The following is a 23,259-nucleotide window of genomic DNA, read 5'->3' as shown; positions in this document are numbered from 1 at the left end:
CCATGATGCTCATAAGCTTAGATTCATTTACTAAAGTAGCCTTCAAAGCAGTGAGACCAGTGATAGTGCTCAGGATGAAGTCTTTCAAAGAGGTGCCCCCAGTATGGCCTTGCACTTAGATTTAAATACTATGTACACCATTGACAGGAAATTTTTGCACTATTTAACACTGATCTCAATCCATGTTGCCTTCCATACCTAATAATAATACTAATTAATCAGGGACAGAACTAATTGGATTTTCTTATTTCTTATTATTTTTTAATTTAAAAAAACTCAACAAAACAAGATTGGTAGCAAGATTTCAAGTGTTTTCCTTGGATTACTATCAGTCCATATGCAGCAGGGGTCATTTGCAGTCATTTCTATCCTAATCCTGATATCAATCAAGCAACTCTAGGTTCAGAGTGGTCTCTAAACCTCAGACCTCCCAGGCATGGCCATCTGACATAGCATATTGCACCTGAAGAACTATCCAACTTTGTAGAGAGAGTGAGGGCCATCACAAGGTTAACCCCCACCACATCCCAACAATGGCTTTCTCCCTTTTGCATTCTATTTGAATTACTGCTGCTTCCCATTCAAATCTGAATGAGGATACAAAGTACTCATGAAAACTACACGTGGTTTCAAAGGGGAAACCTCCTTTCTGGAAGTAGATTTATTTTAAAGCTGTGAGAATATACAAATATGTACACAAGGCTTCAAAGAGTTCACAAAGACCACCTCTTTCTAAGAGGCTAAGTCACAAAAAACCACAGGACTACTGCAAATTCTGCAAATCATTTAGCCTAAAATAGGAATCTGAAAACCTTTCCTGATAGGAAAGGCAAGTAACCTGACCAGAAACACAAAAAGTAGCCCCAAGAAACACACATGGCTCCTCTGGGAAGGTTTTTCTGTATGGCTAGCTCACAAGTCAATTGATCTCTGAGACCAGAGGGACAAACGAAGACATAGCCTAGATAAGCAAAGCAGGCTGTGATTTCTTGGATGGCTGTTATCCTAACCTGGTCTGGTGGGACTGTTGGATTCCTCAAAGACAACTAGTTTTGTGACCCCTTTGTCACTTGTACTGCAAAGTGTGACAGCACCTGGCAGTACCACACACCTTGTGTGCTCCACTAAAGGGCACAGCCTCAAGACAGGAGCCATCACCTAAGCAAAGGCCATCAGCCACAAACTCTCTGCTTCCAAACTGATGGAGAATTAAGAGAGACAGGACCCTGCAGTTTGCTAGGCAGAGCAGGGGTGCTGGAAGAACTTTGTGGGAATAGCAGGGAGGATGGATGCACTTAGAGGAACACACTTTAAATCTCACTGAAGCAAACTTGTTACCTGCAGCTGTTAGCTGGGGCAAGAAAAAAATTTATGTTGCATAGTATATATTTATGAGTACTCACATGCAATTTTTTAATTAAGAAATAATCTTTAAGGTCTGTCCTTGTGCAAATTCTTGGAGAGCAACATGGTCCCTGTGGATAAATACCCATGGAAATGACAAGAGTGAATGGCTAAAACATACTATACAAGGATTTTACCTCATCATTTCCATGAAAATATTTGCTTTTAATTTGCCAAAATATCTGAACTGCAATACTATTTCAGGAACAAAACTTCCAATCCCATAGATATTATTACAGTCACATTTTAACAGAGAACATTGCTGTACTACAGATTAACTCAGCAGCTACCAGCAGAGATAAGAAAGTGATTTTGTTCGCAGTGGAAGAAGATGATTTTTTTTGTTAATGTATTGCACAGGGAGGAGATGGGGGACAATGAAGTAGTGCAAAATACATGGTTCACTTGCTGATAAAAATTTCAGAAAAGGAAGGATGCATGTAGAAAGAAGGAAGGGGAAGATTACACCTACTTTATTATTGAAAACTAGGAGAGAACAAAACCTGTTTCTTTTATCCTTTCAAACACTGTTTAAGACTACTGATGTGAGATTGGTTCTTACTTCCTGGACAGCATTAAGGAGTAGCTGAAAAGCAAACCTATGCAATAATGACTGACAAGTGACAGGGACTTTTACACTCTTTTTCTTCTGATTGTTGACACAATGACTATTGACAAAACAACCACTTTTTCTAGTCAGAGAAGAAGAAAAAAACCCCAACAGAAACCAAGCATTTTTTAAAGTATGTATACCCACTATATCAAGAGATGTGCAATTCTTTTCCTAGTCTGAATAATTTTTAATGCACCTACACAATTTTCTCTTTCCATATACTGTGGGGTGACATCCCTATGGATGCCAGAATATGGATCAAGGTTACATGGGCCAAACTACACCTATGAACAATAAAATCCCAATCCTGTGTTATTCCTCTTAGCAGGCCAGATGCTTAGGGGGAGCAGACCTGTACAGAAAATGCAGACAAGTGAGTACAGAAAAGTCTACTACTGGGATTCCTAGTCCCAAGGATTTTTCTTAAGGAAATCGATAAGATTTAATGAAGGCTGCTCATACCACTGACCCTTGAGGAATGGATGGCTGACAGAGGAAAGCTATGCCATAGCAGCAACAGCCATATTATATTTTTATATATATGGCAGGCTTGCAGGTTAATATCTTCCTCAAAACTCGTGAGATGAGCTAGTAAGTTCAGCTACAAAGAAAAGAATGATGTTCCTCCTGAGCAGGCCAGAAAATTCCTATCAAAGCAAGGCTTAAAGTACTGCCATTTTACTCCTTATTTACTCCTTTTCAAATTAATGCACTGAATGCCCAAAACACAAAATTATTAATTAGGAAGAGTTCAGTTACAGTAAAGGTTATCACATTTCCTTAATGCTTTCTTGTCCAAAAGCAGTTTGGGTTTGCTACTTTTAAGACCATTATACTCAAGGTCAGACCAAGTGAGAAAATTTCATGCTAAGAGTTTCAAGCTATCTTCTGAGTTTTGGGGTGTTTCTCCCTGCCAAATATTACTCAAGTATACATTTACTGATTTAATAGAATTTCTTTTCAAAACAGAATTTCCAGAGCATCTTTATAACTAATGAGGAAACAGAATATCAGATATAGACTGTTACAATAATACACATAACACATAATCCTATCTTCACCAGTTATTAAAACTTGCAAGTTTCAAAACATCTGGTGATATGCTGAATGTCACAGCTGTTGAAAACTCTAGTATTTTAAAGCCTGACTCATGAACGCTTGATATCTATTCATAAAAAGACATTTTAGTGAATCAGGGTCTTCACAAGGTGTTACTGGTCTTGTTTTGGATACTCTGAAGCATTTCCAGGATATATACCCAAATTCTTGGCCTGAATTATTTTTGATGAAGACAGAGTCAGTAATCTCTCCTCTTGTAACATCTAAATTAGGTTACTATAAATCACAGATTTATGACAAATGAGATAAACATTCCCAAAATACCCTTTGGCAAAATGCTTTTGGACTGCAATTTTGCCAGATTTTTATTTGTCTGCAAAATTGTCAGTCTATAATGTACAGAGGCATCATTTAGGTTCTGTCATACTGCAGAAAAATACTTTGGTGTGTAGTTCTTCCTATTTGTATAGGTTATGCATGTCAGTGAGTCTCAACTTCTTTTTATTTGGACTCATGAACAGCCACGCAGGCAACTCTTAAAAACCAGTGGGTTTTAGTACAGTGCTTCTGGAGCTTTTAATTCTGTTGCCTACAAGGTAGGCAACAGAATTCTGTAATCCCCCAGTTCAAACTGTATCTGCCCAACTGTATCTGCCCAAATTTAAAGGTTTTTTTACAGGTTAAGACTACTAGCTTGGATTTATTTCTACACAAAGTATTTATCTGATTCCATAAAACATGATAAAACAAAATTGAAAAGCTGCAGTTAGTTTCCGGAGCCGAGTTTAACATGTTCCTGTTACTTTATTGCAAGGACACCACAACTCCCAGTGGAGCCATGCTACTGGTAAGAACTATCGAATAAGGATGACACCCAAATTGGCTTGGACAGCAGAAACCAATATTAAAAAATGTTTTCAGTTCTACATGCTGAAGCTTGCAAGATTTTATAAGCCAAATATAAATTATTTCAGATAAACAGAAAGCAAATTATTAACAGTGAACTTCATTTTTATTTTTATAAGGCAAGGCTGAAAAGAGCAAGTGATGTTAATCTGAGGAACAATTTCATAGTGTGTCAAAAGTATGATTTCTGTTAGAAATGCATAAATTATGCCATGCAGTGCTTACAAATTAACAAAAAAGTATTATAAAAGTGAAGCCCTGCTGTGTCAAATATGCCACACAATTTTTGTTCTAATAACAGCAATTTAGGTTAGGGCGTGACTTTTCTCTGATATAGCTGTGCTAGTACAACCCCTAGTGTGGACACAGTTTACTGCCATGAAGGCATTAGTGTAATTTATAAAGCTTGCTAGCAGTAAAAGTATTAAGTAATGCACTATTATTTCAGAACAGCTACATCCACAATGGGAGGGCTGGCTGAGAGAGGAAAAGAGAGGGCAGTAGGTTATGCTACTTTACAACATATTGGGCCAGATGAACAGATGTGGTTTTTGTGTAGAGAAACTGTGTGGTACATGTCTTTCCCCCCACCTCCCTACATAATCCTGATGTTAATCAGGATCATGATGGATGATATTACAAAACAGTTATTCAATTTAAATGGTAACATTGCTCATTGCTTCTTAATTTTTAAGAAATATTCACATAAAATGTTAATAACAGAGGGTTATAACAGATATTGACATGTGGGTATTAGTTCTAACCAAACAATAAAGATAGGAAAAAAGATATTAGGATAAAGAGAGTAAGACCAAAGATATATACTCTCTTTAGGTTTCCTAAATGATGTAAGTTCAATTTTGAATAAGATTTATAAATACCAGCATATGATAAATACCAACCTGTATTTACTTGACATATAGATGTGTGTGCCTGGTGATCCTAAATTGTACATGTGGGGCTTTCTCCCTATTCTGACACACCTGAATAATTTTAATCCTTTTTTAAAAGTCACTACATGTAAACTAAAAAATATTTTCCAAACTGAAATTTATCCACAGCACAATTAAAAATACAATTATACCTCGAGAAACAGTAAACTCGCTCTCAATGTTAAAAGGCAATCCAAAACATGATCCTTTGCTTTTAAAAGAGAAAAAGCCATCATTTAATACAGAATAGCATGAAAATACTCATACATTACTGTCTCTCTACTTTAAAAAAAAAAAAATATGTATTTATTATGAACAGATGGTGGCCAAGGAAGGTATCAGCTCTGTCTCTTAGCCAGAAGGTCAGGTCATGGCTGAGAGACCAAAGAACAATTATTGTTTGCTATTCAGTGCCACATAAGATAAAACATTTCAGGTTTTCTTTAAATATAAAGATAGATGCGATTGAACTGCTCTCATTTCTTTTAAACAAAATAATTTGCAATGACTTATCAACATTTGTTAAAATTTGATTTAAAAATCCCCAGCCAACCAGCAACAACAACAGAATAAGGCATTCTAACACTCTCCTTGGGTTGCCTTTAATGTTTAAATAATCCTAGGACCTATACACAACTTTTTGGGTTACTGGAGCCACAGCTATAAAACAGCTGCTAGATACAGAGTCTGACAATTTCAAAATTGCATGTTTTCCTTTTTTTTGACAAACCAACAATCATATTTGAACAATATAATAACATAATTACTGAATATCTACTTTTTTTCTAATTATCTAATAATTTTTGCTGATAGGAACTTTCCCTCACATCATTTCAATTTATATAAAATTATAAATCACCACATTTTGGTGTATTCAGCCCCACACTGATTAATATACCAGTAAGTCAATAGATGAGGTTAAAATATTTTGTTAAATTTTGTAATTTGTTCAAAAGGCAATCCTCAAGCAAGTTGGAGAACAGGATTTAAAATCCAAGATACTTCTTCAAGTATCTTATTAAACACATCCTGTTTTATTTGTATGCCAAGATTATGCCAACTCTTTTATCTGTGATATCTGTCAAGACACAGACGACAAGCCTGTTTTTTGTTTTTCAGTGTCCTTAGGCCTAAAGGATGCAGGAGTGAAAAAAAAAAGCAAACCTTGAAAAAACGAATGCTTTAAGACCTCTGTTTTTCTGCACTGTATGATTTTCTATACATGTTGAAGGGTTATTTCACCTAATAAGCTCCTCCTTTGGATTTTACATATATTTTCATTACAACTTGAATTATTATTGCTTCCAGACTAAGGTTGCATTATTAATTTAATAAACTTACTGTCCTACATGAAGCTTTTGAGTAACTGGTAATAAAAAATTTAATTTTTGAAATACTTTATTTTCCCCCTACACATATTCTTATACAGGGAATGATTTGTTCAGTTATTTACAAGAAAAAGAATGATGCAAAACCTGTTGGATAGGCTGCTCAAATAACAAAAAGCATATTAAAAAAATCATCCTCATGTGCATCTTACATGTCTGTGTATTCAGAAGACTCTTATGTGCAAATCACAACTTATGAAGGAATACTGAAAGTTTGAAGTCCTAGAGAAAAATTGATAGAATCTCAAGAAAAAGGGCACCTCAAAAGATGCAGATTACACCTGTTCAAGCTGTTTGCCAAGTATGTTTCAGGTTACTCTAATAACCTTTCTTACTGCATGGGATGCTTTCTCACAAACTACCTAAGGCATATACTGGTTTTTGTATTATTATAAAACCCAGTTTTAGATAAGCAACAGTTAATGCCAAGTGGAATTTTTCTATAGTTATTATTTTTCTAGAAGGTTACTTTTGTTTTGGTTTTGTTTTTTTAAACTTTTCTATGAATCCCAGCATTCAGTAACATTGAATCTTTAAAGAAATTGGAAGATAAATAATTTTCATTTTTGGTATCATTAGGTTATGTTTAGAGTCTTTAATGTTCTGTTAGGCTGCATGTATAGGTAATTACGTGTGGATTTATTTGTGAGAAAAAGTGTATAAACACATGTATGCAGTACATAGAATTTAAGTAGCTTGTATGAATAATATGATAGAGTAATTCTATATGAAAGCATGGAATGAGTGATGCGCAAAACTGAACATACTAGGGCTGAAAACAAGATTAAGATAACCAAGAGGTATTTATTTAGCAGTAAAATCTGGCTTTTTGCCATTAATTTAGAAACCATTTAACAGTAATAAATGACCACTATTAGAAAAATGAATCATTCCAGCTTCTGAAAAAACCCTACTTAGGTTACTAATAACTGCAAAGTTATAGCAGTATTATCTCTTACCTGGTCCTTAATTTCAAGCTCCCTTATAGTTTTTGTTCTGTACTCTCTGAGCTCCTTTTCTGCCTCATCCTTCTTCATTTTGGTTTGATTCAACTGATAGCGCATTTCTCCACACACCTGTTAGATTACACAGACAACATGATCTGTAGCTTGAAGAATCCATAGACCGGGGTTTGCAATTAAATCTTTTGGTGCCCTCTACAGGTCGTTGAAATGCAACATATTTTTAATTTACAGATATTTTGGGTCTACAAATGGTAAATGTTTTTACATGGAAAGGTGGATCTGAATTCTATATATAGTAATTAACTTTGACATATGCAGTACCTTCTAGATTCAAATATATTTGGATCAAGATTTTGCTAAGTATAAATACTTATGCTGTAAATACATGTCACTAGATAGTTAGATGACAGTTGCTGGTTTTATATTCTTCTCATTCTCTGTAAAATCCCAAGAAAGTCTATGTCAACACTTTCAAAACCTAGAAGTAAAGCATCTATCACACTCCTAAATAAAGGTGTATTTTAACTTGCCAATTTTACGCTGTTGAGAAAGAAATTGTTTAAATGTTAACACAATAATCTTCAAAGTTTGATCAGAGCATTACTTATTGCAAACTTATTGCAAACTGAAGATAAAGTCTTTAAAAAATAATGTCTAATTTAAACAGATACATGGTCCAGAAGAAATGGATCAAAGCAACACTTCAAGAAATCACTTTTACACAGGACAATTATTCTCTGTTGTTGCAGGGTTTGTTATATTACCCCCTCAATCCTTTCCAACTGGCAGCTCAACTTCAGACAATCTGTGAAGGGGTTAGGAGAAAGTGAAAGAAATAGAAAAAACCAAAACAAAACCAGAAGATCACTAATCCCTTCCACATAACTATACTGCTGTGCAGGGTTGTTACTCTTCCATTTTCAATCTAAGCTGTCCCCTTTTTGTCCTTATCCTGTGCCATCACCTCCAATTTGTGCCTGTTCATTTCACCTTAATTAACCAACCAAATACATGCACATGCCTTAGTGAGAATGCAAATGTGTTTACTCACAGCTCCTCTTAGTCAACTTTCTTCCCAACTCACTCTACTTTCCTGCCTTGCCTATATTCTTTTAGCACTTGCTCCTTAAATGTACATCCTTTTAATTTGCTGCTACAATCCTCTGTGCTTCTCAAAAACGTTCTCACATATTCTACAACCCAAATTAATTTCTGTTTTTCAGTCTTATACCTCTTCTCATTTTCACTTTTTTTTTTCTCTTTAAAAAAAAGTGGGGAAAAAGTAAATATGCATACTGCAATGAAATCACTCTAGCAAAAAACTAAACCAACTGTCATAACTTTTAAAAAGTAGCATCACTTATAAATTCAAAGGACAGCTTGTGAATTTAGCCATTGCAAATAACACAAAGCAGCAAATGCTCTGAAGAATGGCAAAGTTCTAAAGCATTTTTTTAAATACTAAAATATTATATGCAACTAAAAAAATCTTGAGATGCAACTGCATGGCTTGCAAACCCTGGCTTTCTACCTCCTCCTTCCTTTATCTGAGGGATGTAACAAAATGCAGTATGTCACTTCCTCCAAGTGAAACTAAAAAAATACAGCAATCCTTGCCTTCAGCTCCTCCATACATTGTACAAAGGGAATAACACAGAAGAATCAGCAGATGGTGCTGTCCTAATAATGGATTTTTCAGTCTCCTAAGGAAAGAAGGAAATAGATCCTCACTCTGTATTTTCTTTCCCTGACTTCTGGTGCATGAAGGAAAACAATAATTAGGATAAAACTCAAAACGAAAGTGTTGATATTTTCTGTTTTTAATAAAGGCAAACTGAGTTTGGAAACAAGAAGTCAGATTCACAAGCAAAGATGTCACATAGCCAATGAAAATGTCAGGGTGATGCACAGAGTCCCCGTCAGCTCAGTGGTTGGGAGGTTCCTCCAGGATTTTCAAGACTTCTTAGTTTAGTACAGGGACACAAATGAAGTTTTCCAATCTCTCCAAACAATGCAATTAAAATACAGCATAGACTATTGCAAGGTGACCACCCATTCTCCTTTGTGTTAACATTAACTGAAGCAGAGACTGGAACCACAGTATCATCTCCTGAGAGATAACATCAAATTGGTAGGGTACAAATCTATTCTTTTCAGACCGACGAATATTTGTACCTACTGCCTCTTTCACCACCTCCTCACCCCTGTAAGTGGTGCTAGTCACTTGTGAACCCAGCCTGAAAGACCAGAAGTGTGTTTCAGACTTGGTAAATCAAACCATTCTGACATTCTTAAAATACTCATTTGTCTTTCAGTTAAAGTGAAATTAAAATTTCTAGTATGTTGGGATGACTTTTTGCTGTGAATTTTCTGCAATACTTTCGCCTCTTTCTATCAGCCATGACAGCAGGGGAAGACAGGAACTCTTGAGAACTGCTCTAGAAATCTCTAGAGGCCCAAAGAATAAATTGCTCCTCAAATCCTTCCAATTAACAACTGGGGAAATAGGATGGGCCCTAGGATTATTGGTAAGGAATATAGACATTTCAAGAGGCTGAAACAAATATTTTTTTCTTTCTCATGTTATGACCCACATTAAGGCACTAATTGATTGAGAAACGTGCAAAAGAAAGCACCCAAGAGTGAGACACCTACACAAGGTGCATGTTAAGCTATAATTCTTAACTAGAAGATCTCTTTCTAAGAGGCATACTATCAATAGTACTGAATTAAGCCGTGTACTACAATAGAAAGTCTAAAGGAAAGTACTTGAAAAACAGTGATTTTATATAGCTCCCTTTATTTTAGCACTGCAAGTCCCACAGGTAGCAATTGAGGACACTGTTGAATTCTACATTGTCTCACTCAGACCAAACACAATTCTTACTGAAACACTGGAACAGAGTTTTAAATAGTGACCCTCATAGGCTGCAAAGTAGAAAAGTTCGCTTCTGCATGACAAGGTGACTTGGAAACTGAAAAAGTCATTTTTTTACCCCTGCAACTGAGGTAGTTGTAGTGCCTCTGGGATATTGAGATGAAATCTACAGTTACCACACATTCCTTACCAAAACAGAGGAAAATGAACAAGGCAAAGATTCTCTTCTTTCAGGTCACAGTGATAAGGAAAACCAAGTTTAATACTCCTTTATAAATGTGCTTACTTTATTCATCTCCATTTCATGAGATGCAAGCTGGTGCTGTGATTCTTCTAACTGGTTAACTAGAGAATTCTTTTCCCTTGTAATTCTCTCTACTTGAGCCTCCAAAACAGCCACATCCTTAGACAAAGCTGTCACCTGCAAAAAGTCCAAGAACACCGTAATGATGCAATTTGACCAACCACAGATCAAACTCTTGTGGAACTTTCTCCTCAAAAGCAACTGTATGTAGACAAAATACATAACATTAAAAGTGTCATAAAAAATCAAGCATGCACAATAAAAATACATCCTATATTATTAATAATAGAATATGGCTACATTATTTTATTAATGGGTTTGCCATTTTTAATTAATTTATCATACAGTAGTTTATTTGAAACTTTCCATCAACTGCACTAGTCTCCAGGACTTGTTAATATGGACAAGGTGTCAGAAGCAGCTGAATACATTAGTTTTGCAGTGTAAAAGTACTATTTAACACCTTCTTATCCATCCTTATGTAGATTGATTCAAACCAAATCATGTTCTCCCAGCTAAAGAAAACTGTTGTTGCAACCACAGATCTTAAAATAATTTTCAAGTTCAGAAAGCACTTCAACACTATAAATTACAACAATGTTGTGCAAAACTCATATAGAAATAGTATATTAAAAATTCTAATGTAATTTCGATGAAATTTTGCTGAATGATTTAAAAATGTAACAATAAAACAGAGACAGTGAACCTTCAGCTACTTAGCCCTGAAGCTCACTAATATAAGTGGAAATAATGGTGTCTGACAGTTCTAGGTTAACTTTCAGAAACTCAAAGCCAGACCTAGAGGATTATATATTCACAACTATTTTTCACTCCTTATACATCCACCTGATTTATGTATCATGCCAGTTCTCTCCTTCAGACAAACCATTTCATAAAGTAAGCAATAAAATATTCATATGAATCTTGAATTGATGCACAGTATACCATTTCTACCACCTCATAATCCCAAAACATAGTAGTTAATCATATGTAGGTGTAAATCATTAATATAGATCATAATTTTCTACAAAGTCATCCCATATCTTTAATTACCAGGCATGACATCATCATTAGTGTCACTATATGTTGCTCTATGTATATGCAGGATTTAAAGAAGACTACAACTACTTAAAGTGGGAATCGGTTGCAGTAAAACACATCTCAGTGGGTGATGAAATACAAAGTAATGTGATGACATGGAGTGAAATATTTTTTACCAAAAAAAAAGTATTAAATGCTTGTCTAGTAGGCTGTATTTTGGAGTGAATACACTGCTTTAAAGAAACTCTGTAACAAAACAGCTAACTTCATAAAAGGGATAACTTCTAATAGATAGCAAGGAGTCAAACAAGGAATTGCTTAATAATTGTCTCCAGTGGAAGGTTATTTTCTTTAATTTCAGTTTCCCTGGCAACAGATCACTCATGATCAGTGCATGTACTTAAATATCACTTAGTTCCTATCACTGTGCTTAATATCTGTTTTTATATCTGGAATTGAAGTCAAAGAGGTTTTTTTACACACACTTAAATGGTTTATTTTGTTCAGTCTGTGCTTGCTGGATTTTTAGAAATAAGCCATACAACTTGTAAAAGAGTCCCAAAATATAAGAAAAAGTCTACAATCAGGAGAGAAATCCACTCTATTGTTTCCAAACCTCCACCAGAAAATGGTTGAAGACCTTGCAAATCACAAGTGTGAAAACCACTAATTCATGAAGTATTTATCTCTCTACACTTCTTCCCATTTCAATCACCTTAGAAATGCATCCTCTATCACAGGCTTACTGCTGTTAGCATGAGCTTTCCTCTGTAGACTCCATTGGGCAGAAAACCCTTATGTTTTATACTCAAATTACAGCAGCATCTAGAAGTCTAAAACAAGGTTATCGAGACTATCACAATGGTCACAGCATAAACGATGAGACAGATTCTGTCTCAGAGAGTTTATAAACATTAGTTAAAGTGAGAAAAGAGACTCCAACACATTTCTGCAGGTGGGAAAACTAAACATATGATAAGATCACTATGAAATTATGATATTGTAACATTAATGTATATGTAAGATCAAAGTAGCAAAGAATCCTAAATTTGACATGTGCTAACTTCTGAACGCTTGCATTGGCAAATTAAGTAATAATTTTTATAAAAGAGCAGGTACTAACCTTGCATCACATATTACTTAACCCTTTCTTACCTTGACAAAGTGCATTAAAAATACTATGCAACCTAAAATAAAGTGCATAATATCAACAACCTAGTATGTATCTAGAGACACAGCACAAACCCCTGTTATTCAAACTCAAAGGACCACTTATCTACCACTGCTTTAAAGAAATGGTGGAAGTGACTTATTGAGCTCTCAGATCCAAAACTAAAAATAAAAGACAAGCAAACAAAGTTTAAAGAGGATGATACCCTCATTGTAATACACAAACAGAAAAAGAACCAACTCATACCATTGCTGTCAAGTCCTCCCTTTCCTTCTTCATTTCTTGCCGCAGTGCTTCTTTTTCATCAGCCCTCTTATTTAGCTGGGCAGCCAACTCCTTTTCAAGATAATTCTTCTGCCGTTCCATCTCACTTTTCAGTTGGTCACAGTGGACTAGAGCCTGAAAAACCCCAATTTGCTTAAGTGAAAGAAACCTAAAATTTTTAAACAAACATGGTATTTATCTAATACCTTCAAAAAAACCATTTGAAACATCATATTTTTATTTTTTATGCAGTTATTATGATGTTTATACATATTTTACTGTGTTAACATCTAGAACAGGACTAACAAAAATCAAAACAGATGTATATGTTTGTATGTATATACATGCCCTACTGTAATTGAGAAATTTAATTGCTTTTAGAAATCATGGCAAAGATGGAAGCATTTGTCCAAATGTACTTTCCAAATAAGTAGCTGCTCTTCTAAAACTATGATTATTTGCCTTGCATTTAAAATTTAAAATTCCTGAATGCACATCACTAGAATCAGCCTCCAGTACTTGACTCCTTGCAAATACAGTGGCCAGTGTCTAACTAAAGAACTGAAGGAAAAATTAATAAAACGTATGCACTTCTACTTAGTCTCCTCTTGAAATGAATTACTGAGTGCAGAATGCTAAGAAATCTGAAAGCAGTCAGTAAAAACACAAAAAATTAATTCTACTAAAAACCTCATAAAGGTACTGCTTAATTTCTGGTGCTAAAACACAGGGTATAGATGTGTTTTCTAGCAAAAAAGAATAAACTTAAGTTCAAGAATACTCTCAAAACACTATCTTCTAAAAAGCTAAGAAGATATTTATCCATATATGCTTCTGTATCTCTGCCAAAGTGCAGAATTTGAGTGTCATGTCCATTTAAATCAGAAATACACTACTCCATTACAAGTGAATCCGAGTATTCCAAGTACCCTAAAGGGAGCTTTTCTAGCCCACAAATAAACTAGATTTCAACATTTCACTGATACCCAGGATATTCTGTTTCAAAGAAGCTAGAGTAACCTCCTTCTAGGAATTCTAACTTATTAACCATTTTATTTATTTTCAAATTAATTTTTTTTTAACTTTTATTTTTCTTTAACTCAAAGCCAAGCCCCTGTGTTCAATTTTCTTGGCGTTGGACTGCTCATGAGGGGAGCAAGTTAAACAATGTTTTTTTAGAGAATGCTCTAACAGTCTCCATTAGTTTTATGGCAATTCTGTGGGACTCTCTGGAGGATCCCTTTCCTATATCAAGTCTACCGTGGTGAGAGAATCCCTCTGTTATGGCATTGAATCCTTTTCTGTAAGAAAGAATCATCAACATCAGCAAACAATTGCCTGCATAAAGCTGCTGTAGCTTGGTAGACATCTAAACCAGTGCCACTCTAGAAGAAAGTAGTTACATTAGTTGCATTTCAAGAAGAAATGTTTATTTTGTTAGCTCCATTGTTCTGACTACACAATGAGCAGCTCAAACAGTAACTCTTTTATGACATTTGTGTTGAAAATATATTCCTGATTTTGCTTCAACTGTGTAAACTTCACCATAACAGATCTTCTCCCTGCTCTATGCAATAAGCAAGAGGACACAAACTACTGCGACAACCAAAAGACAAGAAATGGTGGTTTTAAATGATAAGCACCTGAGGTTAGACTTTGGGTCAACAGGCTGATGAAATTGCAATTACAGAATTTGGAGGCTTAATGTGTTAACTTCTCACTTGTTATATGGACTGTTCTAAGGGATTCCATGCTAGTTATTATGAAAACCAGCCCTTACAAGTAGAATAGGACTGGGGAAAAAAAGGATGGTTTGTACTTACCAAGAGGTATACAGTACGTGTAAAAAGGTAAAATTAATGCAGTATAAGTACAAAATTTTCTTTCTGTTCTTTCATATTAAAACAGTTTTGGAGCATGAAAAAAACCCAGACTACTATTCAACCTTGTAGACAAACAGGTAGCACTTCACACAACCCTACAAGCACATGCTCTTCTCTTCTCTTTTCTTACAGCACTAGATAAATAATACCAATTTGATCAATACAACAATTATATCAATCTTGTTTGCATTTAATTACAAAAACCAAGCAAAAACAACCCTCTCTCATAGTAATTCACTAATAGTACAGTAGATGTCACTAACTATCAAGGAAATAATTTAGGTCACTATAGGTTGATTGTGTACAGAACTAGGGCTAACACAAGCATTAGATCAAAACAGGTTTTATTTTTATTATTTACATAACAAAAGCTTCCTGCAGGTATCATTAGACAAAATTTCTCATCTTCAAAGAGCTCTGATAGTTAATCAGTTCTTGCACTGCTCTGATCTGAGGCAAAAAAGAATTGTTTGTAAGCATTTTAACTATTCTTTGCAGAGTAGGTCAGAAATGTGATGTCAAAATTATCCTCTTACATGTCATGAATGCCTTTAAAAATTCTACACCTCAGTTTATATCACCTAGCTGTGAAACTACATCACAATAAAAAAATGCAACACTCCTTACAGTATTGATGAGAATTTAAGAACTTGAATACAGAGTTCATATTACTGTTCAGAAACAGTCACATTGTGCAGTGTCACATGGTGCAGTTGTTTTAAATCTACATCATCTCAACATATGACAAAGGTCTTACACATGCATTCTCTCATGGAAACTAATTAACATTTGCATTAGATCTGAACATTAAAAAGCTCTAATTTCGTGATGAATTTACCTTTGTTTTTTCGAAATTGGCCTCTTCTGCCATTTGCACTGCATGTTCAACTTGCCTACAAGCATTAGATTCTCTTTGCTGCATCTCTTTCATGCTTTGTCTCACTGAAACAAGTGCATCCATCAAGTCATCTCTTTCTCTGCATATTAAAAAAAACAACCCAGATACTTCTTCTATATCTTTTTGTAAGAGAAGAAACCCCAAACAACAGGTATACCAAATATAAAATACAAAGAGATAAAAGACATAAGGCTGGTAAGCAAAGCAAGACTAAAACTCATGAGTGAAAGACAGCATACTGCAAGCTTGGCAGATATTGAAAATATCATTTGCTTGCCAACCAGTCCTTCATTTCAGAAGCATGGACCATTAGAGAAACTGCCAGTAAAGAGAGCAGATCTCAAGTCATTAATATACTGAAGCCGAGCACATTCTGTTGACATAACAAAACGGGGATCCACACAAATTAAAAAAAGGCAATGTGGAATTACACTGTCATTAATTATAAAAAAAAGTGGGAAAAATAATAAAATGGAAGGGTTAGGTTCAACAAGTAATCGCTAAGTATGTCAAATGACAATCTAAATCCATCTGCTGCAAACTGGAACTAAGCCTAACAATAAAACACCTGGATTCTACAACTCTTCTGAACTTTTGTTAACTAAGACACTGAGATCTGTATTAAAGGTGAAGCAGAGTTGGTAAAACTGTAATACTTGACTTCACCTTTTCATTATTTTGATATGTTAAAAGCTTTTAAATTAAGTTTAATTGCCTGTGGTTTAGGTGCAGCTCGAGATTCTATCTGAAAACTGTTGTGTTCTTAATGTTGTGTGAAATGGTAAGACATTTTTTGGTATTTCCCAGAGACCTAGCAGCCATAGTTTGAAATTTTATTTCATTTTTGAATTTGACAAAGTTCCTTTGAAAATTCCTACTGAAATACCCTTTTTTTCTAATAAACTGCATCTCAAGTAGAGGTAGCTTTTAGATTTTTTTAAACCTCCAAATGAAATAATGGTTTAAGATAGATAAAGAGGTCAATTCAAATATTTTATTTCAAGCTGCACTATAATATAAGAGGATGAGAATGTACTGATTTACAGTTTGTTCATATTTTCCAACATCTGTGACAAATAATTACTTTTGTTACAAAAGCAGATTTTGAAACACAACTTTGCAGCAATAAAGCTTTCCAGACAATTCTTGGACTCGATAATAGAAAAAAAAATACATAAATCCGGGCAATAACCATGTCATGCAGAGGGATAATGACCAATTGACCAACTATATATATCTACTATGTCCCTTCAGTCTCCCTGCTTCTAATTGACTCGCTATTCCATCTCTGGCAGGCTCATTCTTATACCTCAGAAATTCTAAGAAGCTTCAGATATCTGACAATAAATAGATAGCTGTTTAACAAACTTTGAGAAAGTTGCAGTATCCTATCATTATTACTAGCAAGTAAAAAGGGAGAGTGTTTTTTGAAGATGATTGGCAGAATTCCTTAAGAAAAAAAATTTAATGCTGTTGAGGTTTCTGAACTATATATATTCAGCCTCTATAGCTGGGGTTTTTAAAATTATTTAAATAAAAACTAGAATTAAAAAGAAGGTTGCACCAAATAATTTAATTTATTTTTATCCAATGGAACTTCTTTCCCCTGTCTTATTGTAGTCAGGGAAGAACTACTACAGGTGTTTGGGGTAGGAAATGCATCCTACCCTAAGCACCTGAACTATTGTTGATGTATCTGAAAAGTTCCCCATACGTAAGAAGAACAAAGTGGAGCCACAAAAACTTCCAGCTACAGAAATATAATAAATTTTGCAAGAAATAATCAATCAAAACACAGGGACTTGCACAATATTTGTGCTGACAGTGAAGTACTTGTTTGTACAAAAAGTGCAGGAAACAGACTGTAAATAGTCTCATCATCTGGTCAGCCCAAGGTATCATAATTACATGATAACAACTAACACTCTTTCCCACTTGAAACACGTAGCAAAGCTATTGTAGATTTCAAAGTGGTTGTGACCTACATTCACTGATTTCAGCATTATGACTCCAGCTTGGGGGTGTATTGTTCCATAAGTACACATCTCTCTGTGAAGGTGACCCAACACATTGAGACTTAACTGGTTTAATGCCAGCAGCCACACTTCCAATCACAAATTACACATCCCCCCTCAACCTACCTTGTCAGCCTCTCGATGGTCTGCACGTGAACGTTGCAGTGAGTCTGTGCAAGAACAGCCTCGTGCTGGGCACAGTTCAGGCACACACCACCAACCTGGGTAGAATTTCTGGCTGCAACGAGTGACTTCTGGTGTTGCAGCCTTTCTTCCAAATCTTTGCATGTCTTCCGAGATTCTGAAAGGTCTTTTCTAGAAAGAAGAAATAAAAAATATTATTTGTGAAATTATATATTTCTGCAAGTTATATCCATATACAATATATGATTACAAATGTAACCTAAAAAGAACTGTAAGTATCCCTGTAATGAACATTATTTTACACATTTCAATAGCCTAAGGAAGACTTTAACAGAAAAATAACAGTTGAACTGCCCAATCAAAATTATTAAAAGACAGAACAATACTGTGTTAATTTGTTTCTTCCCCTGTAGTATCAGAAAATATTGAAGTTAAACAGAAAATTATTAGATGAAATACTTGTAGGCTTACATTTTGTCTGAACAGAGTATAATATTCATTAGCAAAAACCACTATCAGCTGTATAAATATTTCAATACTCTAACAATTTTCTGTTGTATTTATTAATAACATCACTAACTTCATATTTATTCTCTACTCCCTAGACAAGAATCCAGACATAATCAGCACATTCACTAAGATCCAGCAATATACATAACTTGAGGTCAAACACATGCAGAAAAACAGCCTGAGTTTTTTACTTGTCTCCAAAATTTTTACCAGGTGCTCTGAAGAATTTTCTCCAGAATTTCCAAGCATGTGTCAGGCTGGGGAGCTCGCAAGCAATAGGAATGTTAACATCAGGAAGTTCCAGACAAATGCACACTGTGCACATATAGATCAATTTGACAAATTGTGCAATGAATCCAAAACTTTGGGTTTGTTATGCAGGCCATCTGGGCAGCATACACATAGAAAGTCTGACACATTCTGGTTGCATCGGATTTACTGTGCACATGATATATACACTGCATGCATTCTTATTTCCATCTGGAAAATCTTCTGTGCACTTTTTCCAATTTTAGTACTTGGTCTATTACATATAATCCACTGTAACCTGAGCAGAATTTGCTCTGCTTATACCCTTAGACAGTCATGGTGGAACAAACCTATTGTTGGAAAGCCTTGGACAGAAATCAGCAAGTGCTGTGTATATTCATCCTTGAAGTTAGAAGGAAAGATAGTCCCACTGAAAGTGATATAATTTCTCACTTCAATAAAATTTAGTTTTGCAGAACTTCCTGTTTGCAAGATTGCGCCTCTTAGGAGAAATCAAGAGGCAGAATAACACACTTGAGGAACTTTTGAGACAACCTTAGCCTCCAAGAATTATTTGTGAGTAAATACAACATTTGAGGCCAAGGCGGGGAAAAAATAAAAATTGGATTATACAGCTGAAATTTAAGATCCTCCTTTACATTCACTAACACAACTGGCTTTGCAGGTTTCAGATTTCACCAATGCAGAGAGCATTATTTAAACTTGTCTCCCTAGCAATAACTGGTTTTACACACAGAAAAGTCTAGCATTTTCAATTCTATGGAACTACTATTTATTCAGGGAAAAACATAATTAAACAGACTCAGCAGCAGTATTATTAATTTATATGTACAGGGGGAAGTTCAGTCCTGAAAACCAAATCATTAAGTGGTTGTTTCTTCCTCTGTTTTTCCATAGTTTGCTACTTATTCAAACCTTGGATATTTTGAGGAGTACACGAGGACTTACTTTCAAATATTTTTGCATTTAAAAATGTGCAGGTCACGCAGCTAGAAACATGCCTGTATGCTTCAAAATTATGTTTTCCTGCTCCAAAATCATTATGTGGCCTAAACTAGTTTGAGGCTTAAGATCTCCAAAACTTACAATATAAAATTTTAGTAGAAGGCAGCTAATTATGGGAGTCATCACACAAGTTAAAATTTTAACTTGTCTTTTTTCTTTGATTGGTCTATCTTACATCACCTTTTTTTAGGGGAAAGAGGGTAAAAAAGATAAGACGTTTTATATTGCTACTGTTTCTATAAAATAGCACTACATTCCATTTTGCTACAGTTATATTTGAGAGAACTTAATAGAAAACCGGTTTTCAGGGACACTATCAGAAGACAAAACATTCACCCATTCAGGCATTCTCTTAGTTAAATTCAGTTTAAGAGTGGTTCATGCTGTTATGTAGTGACAATTTATTAAGGATCATTTTAAGAAAAAAAAAATCACTTTACCTTAGAGACTGTATTTGAGCATCAAGGATACTGACTTTTTCTTGATAAAGAAGTTTTAGATTCTCCTTTAGAAAAGATGGGAGAAAAAGATATGTCTTGCATTCTTCATAATAGCCTTTACAAATAAACCTAGACTTTACCCACATTCTTTTCCCCTGAGGACATAAACCTGTTGAAATACTAGTGGCAGAGAAACCTAAATGTTTCACACTTCTGAAAATCTAAAAAGTGAACAACCCTCCCATTTTTTATTTCTAAATAAGGTTTTTTGCCAGATCCTCATATGGTAAATTGTTTCAGCTCCAACTGCAGTCCTCAGTTCTCTACAATGATTCAGAGAAATTGAGGATCATGTCTCAAGTCAGCAGATTTTAAAAAGGAATTATGAAAAACTTCAAGTACACAGGCTATTTATTTACAATACAGTGAGTTACTCTTACTACCTGGTGAAGAACTAGGTATATGAATCAACCACACCCACGTTAAATACAATGGTGATAACAAACCAGATAAAGCACTACAAATTTAGCTCACTATGCTTGGAAAGAAGTTACAATCAACATTATTCTCCTACTTTAAGTGTGGCAGATGAAGAAAAGAGCAATTACTGTAAAAACTAGCTTTCAAACAACTGGATCAGCGACCACTGAGGTCTTCAGCTCTAAAATAATAGCATAAAAATACCAAAACTATATTCTTCTATTAAAAAACCCAAAATCCCATATAATTAAAGAATTAAAGTACCCTATAAATTCCACAGGACACAAATGCACATGGATAAAATATATCAAAACTTTTCAATTAGCCAAGTTTTTCTCCCAAAAGATAGCAACACTACCCCAATACTTCAGAGCAAAAGGAAAAGTAGTATCTTCTGAAATAAAAAATACAGGAAGAGACAACATCATCTCTAAATTACTAGGACTCCTCTGTATCTCTCAAAGCACAAGATGTAATTCAGCTTAGGGAAAGCAGATTGCACAAAGCTATTTCTGTACCTTAGTGAGCCTGTGCTGCTCCAGGAGCAGAACAACTTGTTATGAAAGAGCTTGTGTGGAGGGCTACATAAGTTACACCAGCCAAATTCCCACCTGCTTGGGTGCTGTGCTACTCCTAAGAATCTCCAAAGTACAGTGAAGCTGTTATCTTTAAACAAGAATTATCTCTGGGAAGTCATCATCTGCAGATACAATCTGCCATCTGTGTCTAACTGCACAATAATATTAATTAGGGTATAACGAGGTTTCAGAAAATAAAATTTGAGCTCAGATTAAGGTTCAGTCAAGTAAAACTTCTCCTGTCTCTGTTACAAGGTTGATCATCAGAACTGGAACAACAACAAAGCACTGAACAGCTTTACAAAGGTAAGACTCTGTGAAGAAAGGTAATACCAACCAGTCCTACAGGCCATTTTGCTTTGTCTCCAGAAGCTGCTGTAACAAAAGCCTGATCTTTGTTATGTGCTGCTGATGAGGTGACAGGCTGGTGTGTGCTGCAGTCTTTACCACCTACAGGCCAGGAGTTCTGAGTATTTGCCTAAAATAAAAGTATTAATGCTTCAGTTATGATTACGTAGGCTGGTTTTTTAAACAAATGTACTTATGTAAGTATTGAATTTTATAATCTTCAGTAGAATATAAGAACCAATAAACAAGTTAATTAGGTTAGCAACCTATGATAATGATGTTACCCAAGGAAATCCATGTTCACAAATTCTCATTAAATTTTGACTAAAATTCTGTTTGCAGACAACCATTTGTAGAGCCTTCCATAAAAAGAATCTGGCCAGGTCCTTGAGCACTGATTAAAGGAACAAAAAATAAAAACTTACTGAGACATCTAGAAGAGTTTGTTCTCTCAACGTGTATTCTTCAGTTAAGAATTTCAGTTTCTGATGGAGCTCCTCATTTTCAAGTAAAACTGCCTGTTCTCGATCTTTCATCCCACACAACTCGTCCTATAGGATAAAGGAATTGCATTTAAAAGCTTCCTTAAGACAGCTATCAATAGTGGGATACATCTTGAGACCAAGAGTCTCAACTAACATTCTGAACTATTTTAACCTTTTAAGAGAGACTAAGAAAACTCAAAAGACAGATTTTGTATTTTTGCAGCTGAAATTCCCATAAAACTTCTTTTAAAAAAATGCTTATTTGTATTTGTGGTGGGACATAAAAATGTCTTCAAAGATCCTTAAAAGCCAGACACCAAGACACAGGGTAATGGATCTACTGAATTGCATTTGGCTCAGTTTTGGTCATTACAGCCATCAATCTCAAGTCTAAGTGTAAGCTGCTTTTAATGCAATTCTTCATATTTGGGAGACCAGGGTTTTAGTAGGTCAAATATGTTGTCTGATACCTTGTAAAACTTCACTTCTGCTTCCAAATGGTTAATGTACTGTGACTGATCATTGATTACAGGAACAAGATCAGAAAGGGCTGGTAAGTCTCCAGGCACAGCTTCTGTGGGTTTCTGAAGGAAGTTAAGAATAGCATGTGTTACGTTCTGGTTTTCCATTGTTGCAGTAAGATGTTGCTTGCACACAGAATACAACCTACAGTTTTCTGTTAAGGATTCACAAAATGCACAGAGTTGTTCATGGAGTCTTCTCAGAGGAACAACAGGTACATTTCTAGCACTAGCTCATGATTCTGGAGGAAAACAAGCATCTGTATGCTGATCCCTACCTATTTTTGAAACTCATACAATTCTAACACCTGTGATTTTGGGTCTGAAACATGCCTTTTTGTGCAAAAATATTCCATTATATACTTCTCAAATATAAGTGAAGTCTAAAAAAGATCAAAAATTCAGAAACCTACATCCTTGTTTTTAAATATTACTTTTGAAATATTCACCATTCAAAAAAAAAACCAAAGAAAAACCCCCCAAACCAAAATAAAAAAAGTAAACCAAGGTACTAATGGCTAGCTATTACACTTACTAGTTATCTTATCTACAGGTTCTGCAAACAATATATTAAAATTTCTTGTCCAATCTTTATAAAGGTATAATCCTTCAATCAGGATGAGGTGAAAGTTTCTAGCAACAAAAACCTTACAGTCAAATTATATCAAATGTAAGTATTAGCTTTTTTAAAGAGGGGGACACTTGAAATATCTGGAACCAGGATTGCAGAGACAAATGGAGGATGTCCAGAACCATC

At 35.0% G+C, this 23,259-nt stretch overlaps 1 protein-coding gene across 5 annotated transcripts in view; it reads right to left on the bottom strand.

Annotated features, from left to right (window-relative positions):
* SDCCAG8 (SHH signaling and ciliogenesis regulator SDCCAG8) overlaps positions 1 to 23,259 on the bottom strand; it is a 109,430-nt gene that overhangs the window by 73,751 nt on the left and 12,420 nt on the right. For 4 of the 5 annotated variants that reach the window (XR_011149804.1, XM_069009905.1, XM_069009907.1 and 1 more), the window contains 9 exons: positions 22,452 to 22,565; positions 21,922 to 22,047; positions 21,486 to 21,626; positions 20,091 to 20,155; positions 17,848 to 18,036; positions 15,647 to 15,785; positions 12,908 to 13,060; positions 10,432 to 10,566; positions 7,262 to 7,378 (listed from right to left, as the gene is read on the bottom strand). Coding sequence is in view for 4 of the 5 variants with exons in the window: in XM_069009905.1 (XP_068866006.1) it covers positions 7,262 to 7,378; positions 10,432 to 10,566; positions 12,908 to 13,060; positions 15,647 to 15,785; positions 17,848 to 18,036; positions 20,091 to 20,155; positions 21,486 to 21,626; positions 21,922 to 22,047; positions 22,452 to 22,565 (1,179 nt within the window). In the remaining variant the exon portion in view is untranslated. The remainder of the gene's footprint in view (positions 1 to 7,261; positions 7,379 to 10,431; positions 10,567 to 12,907; positions 13,061 to 15,646; positions 15,786 to 17,847; positions 18,037 to 20,090; positions 20,156 to 21,485; positions 21,627 to 21,921; positions 22,048 to 22,451; positions 22,566 to 23,259) is intronic. The other variant, XM_069009906.1, reaches the window with a different exon arrangement.

The sequence above is a fragment of the Aphelocoma coerulescens genome, chromosome 3 (genome assembly GCF_041296385.1).
Source record: "Aphelocoma coerulescens isolate FSJ_1873_10779 chromosome 3, UR_Acoe_1.0, whole genome shotgun sequence".
Lineage (NCBI taxonomy): Eukaryota > Metazoa > Chordata > Aves > Passeriformes > Corvidae > Aphelocoma > Aphelocoma coerulescens.
Note: the sequence above shows the minus strand (reverse complement) of the source record. Positions and strands in the feature narration are given on the sequence as shown.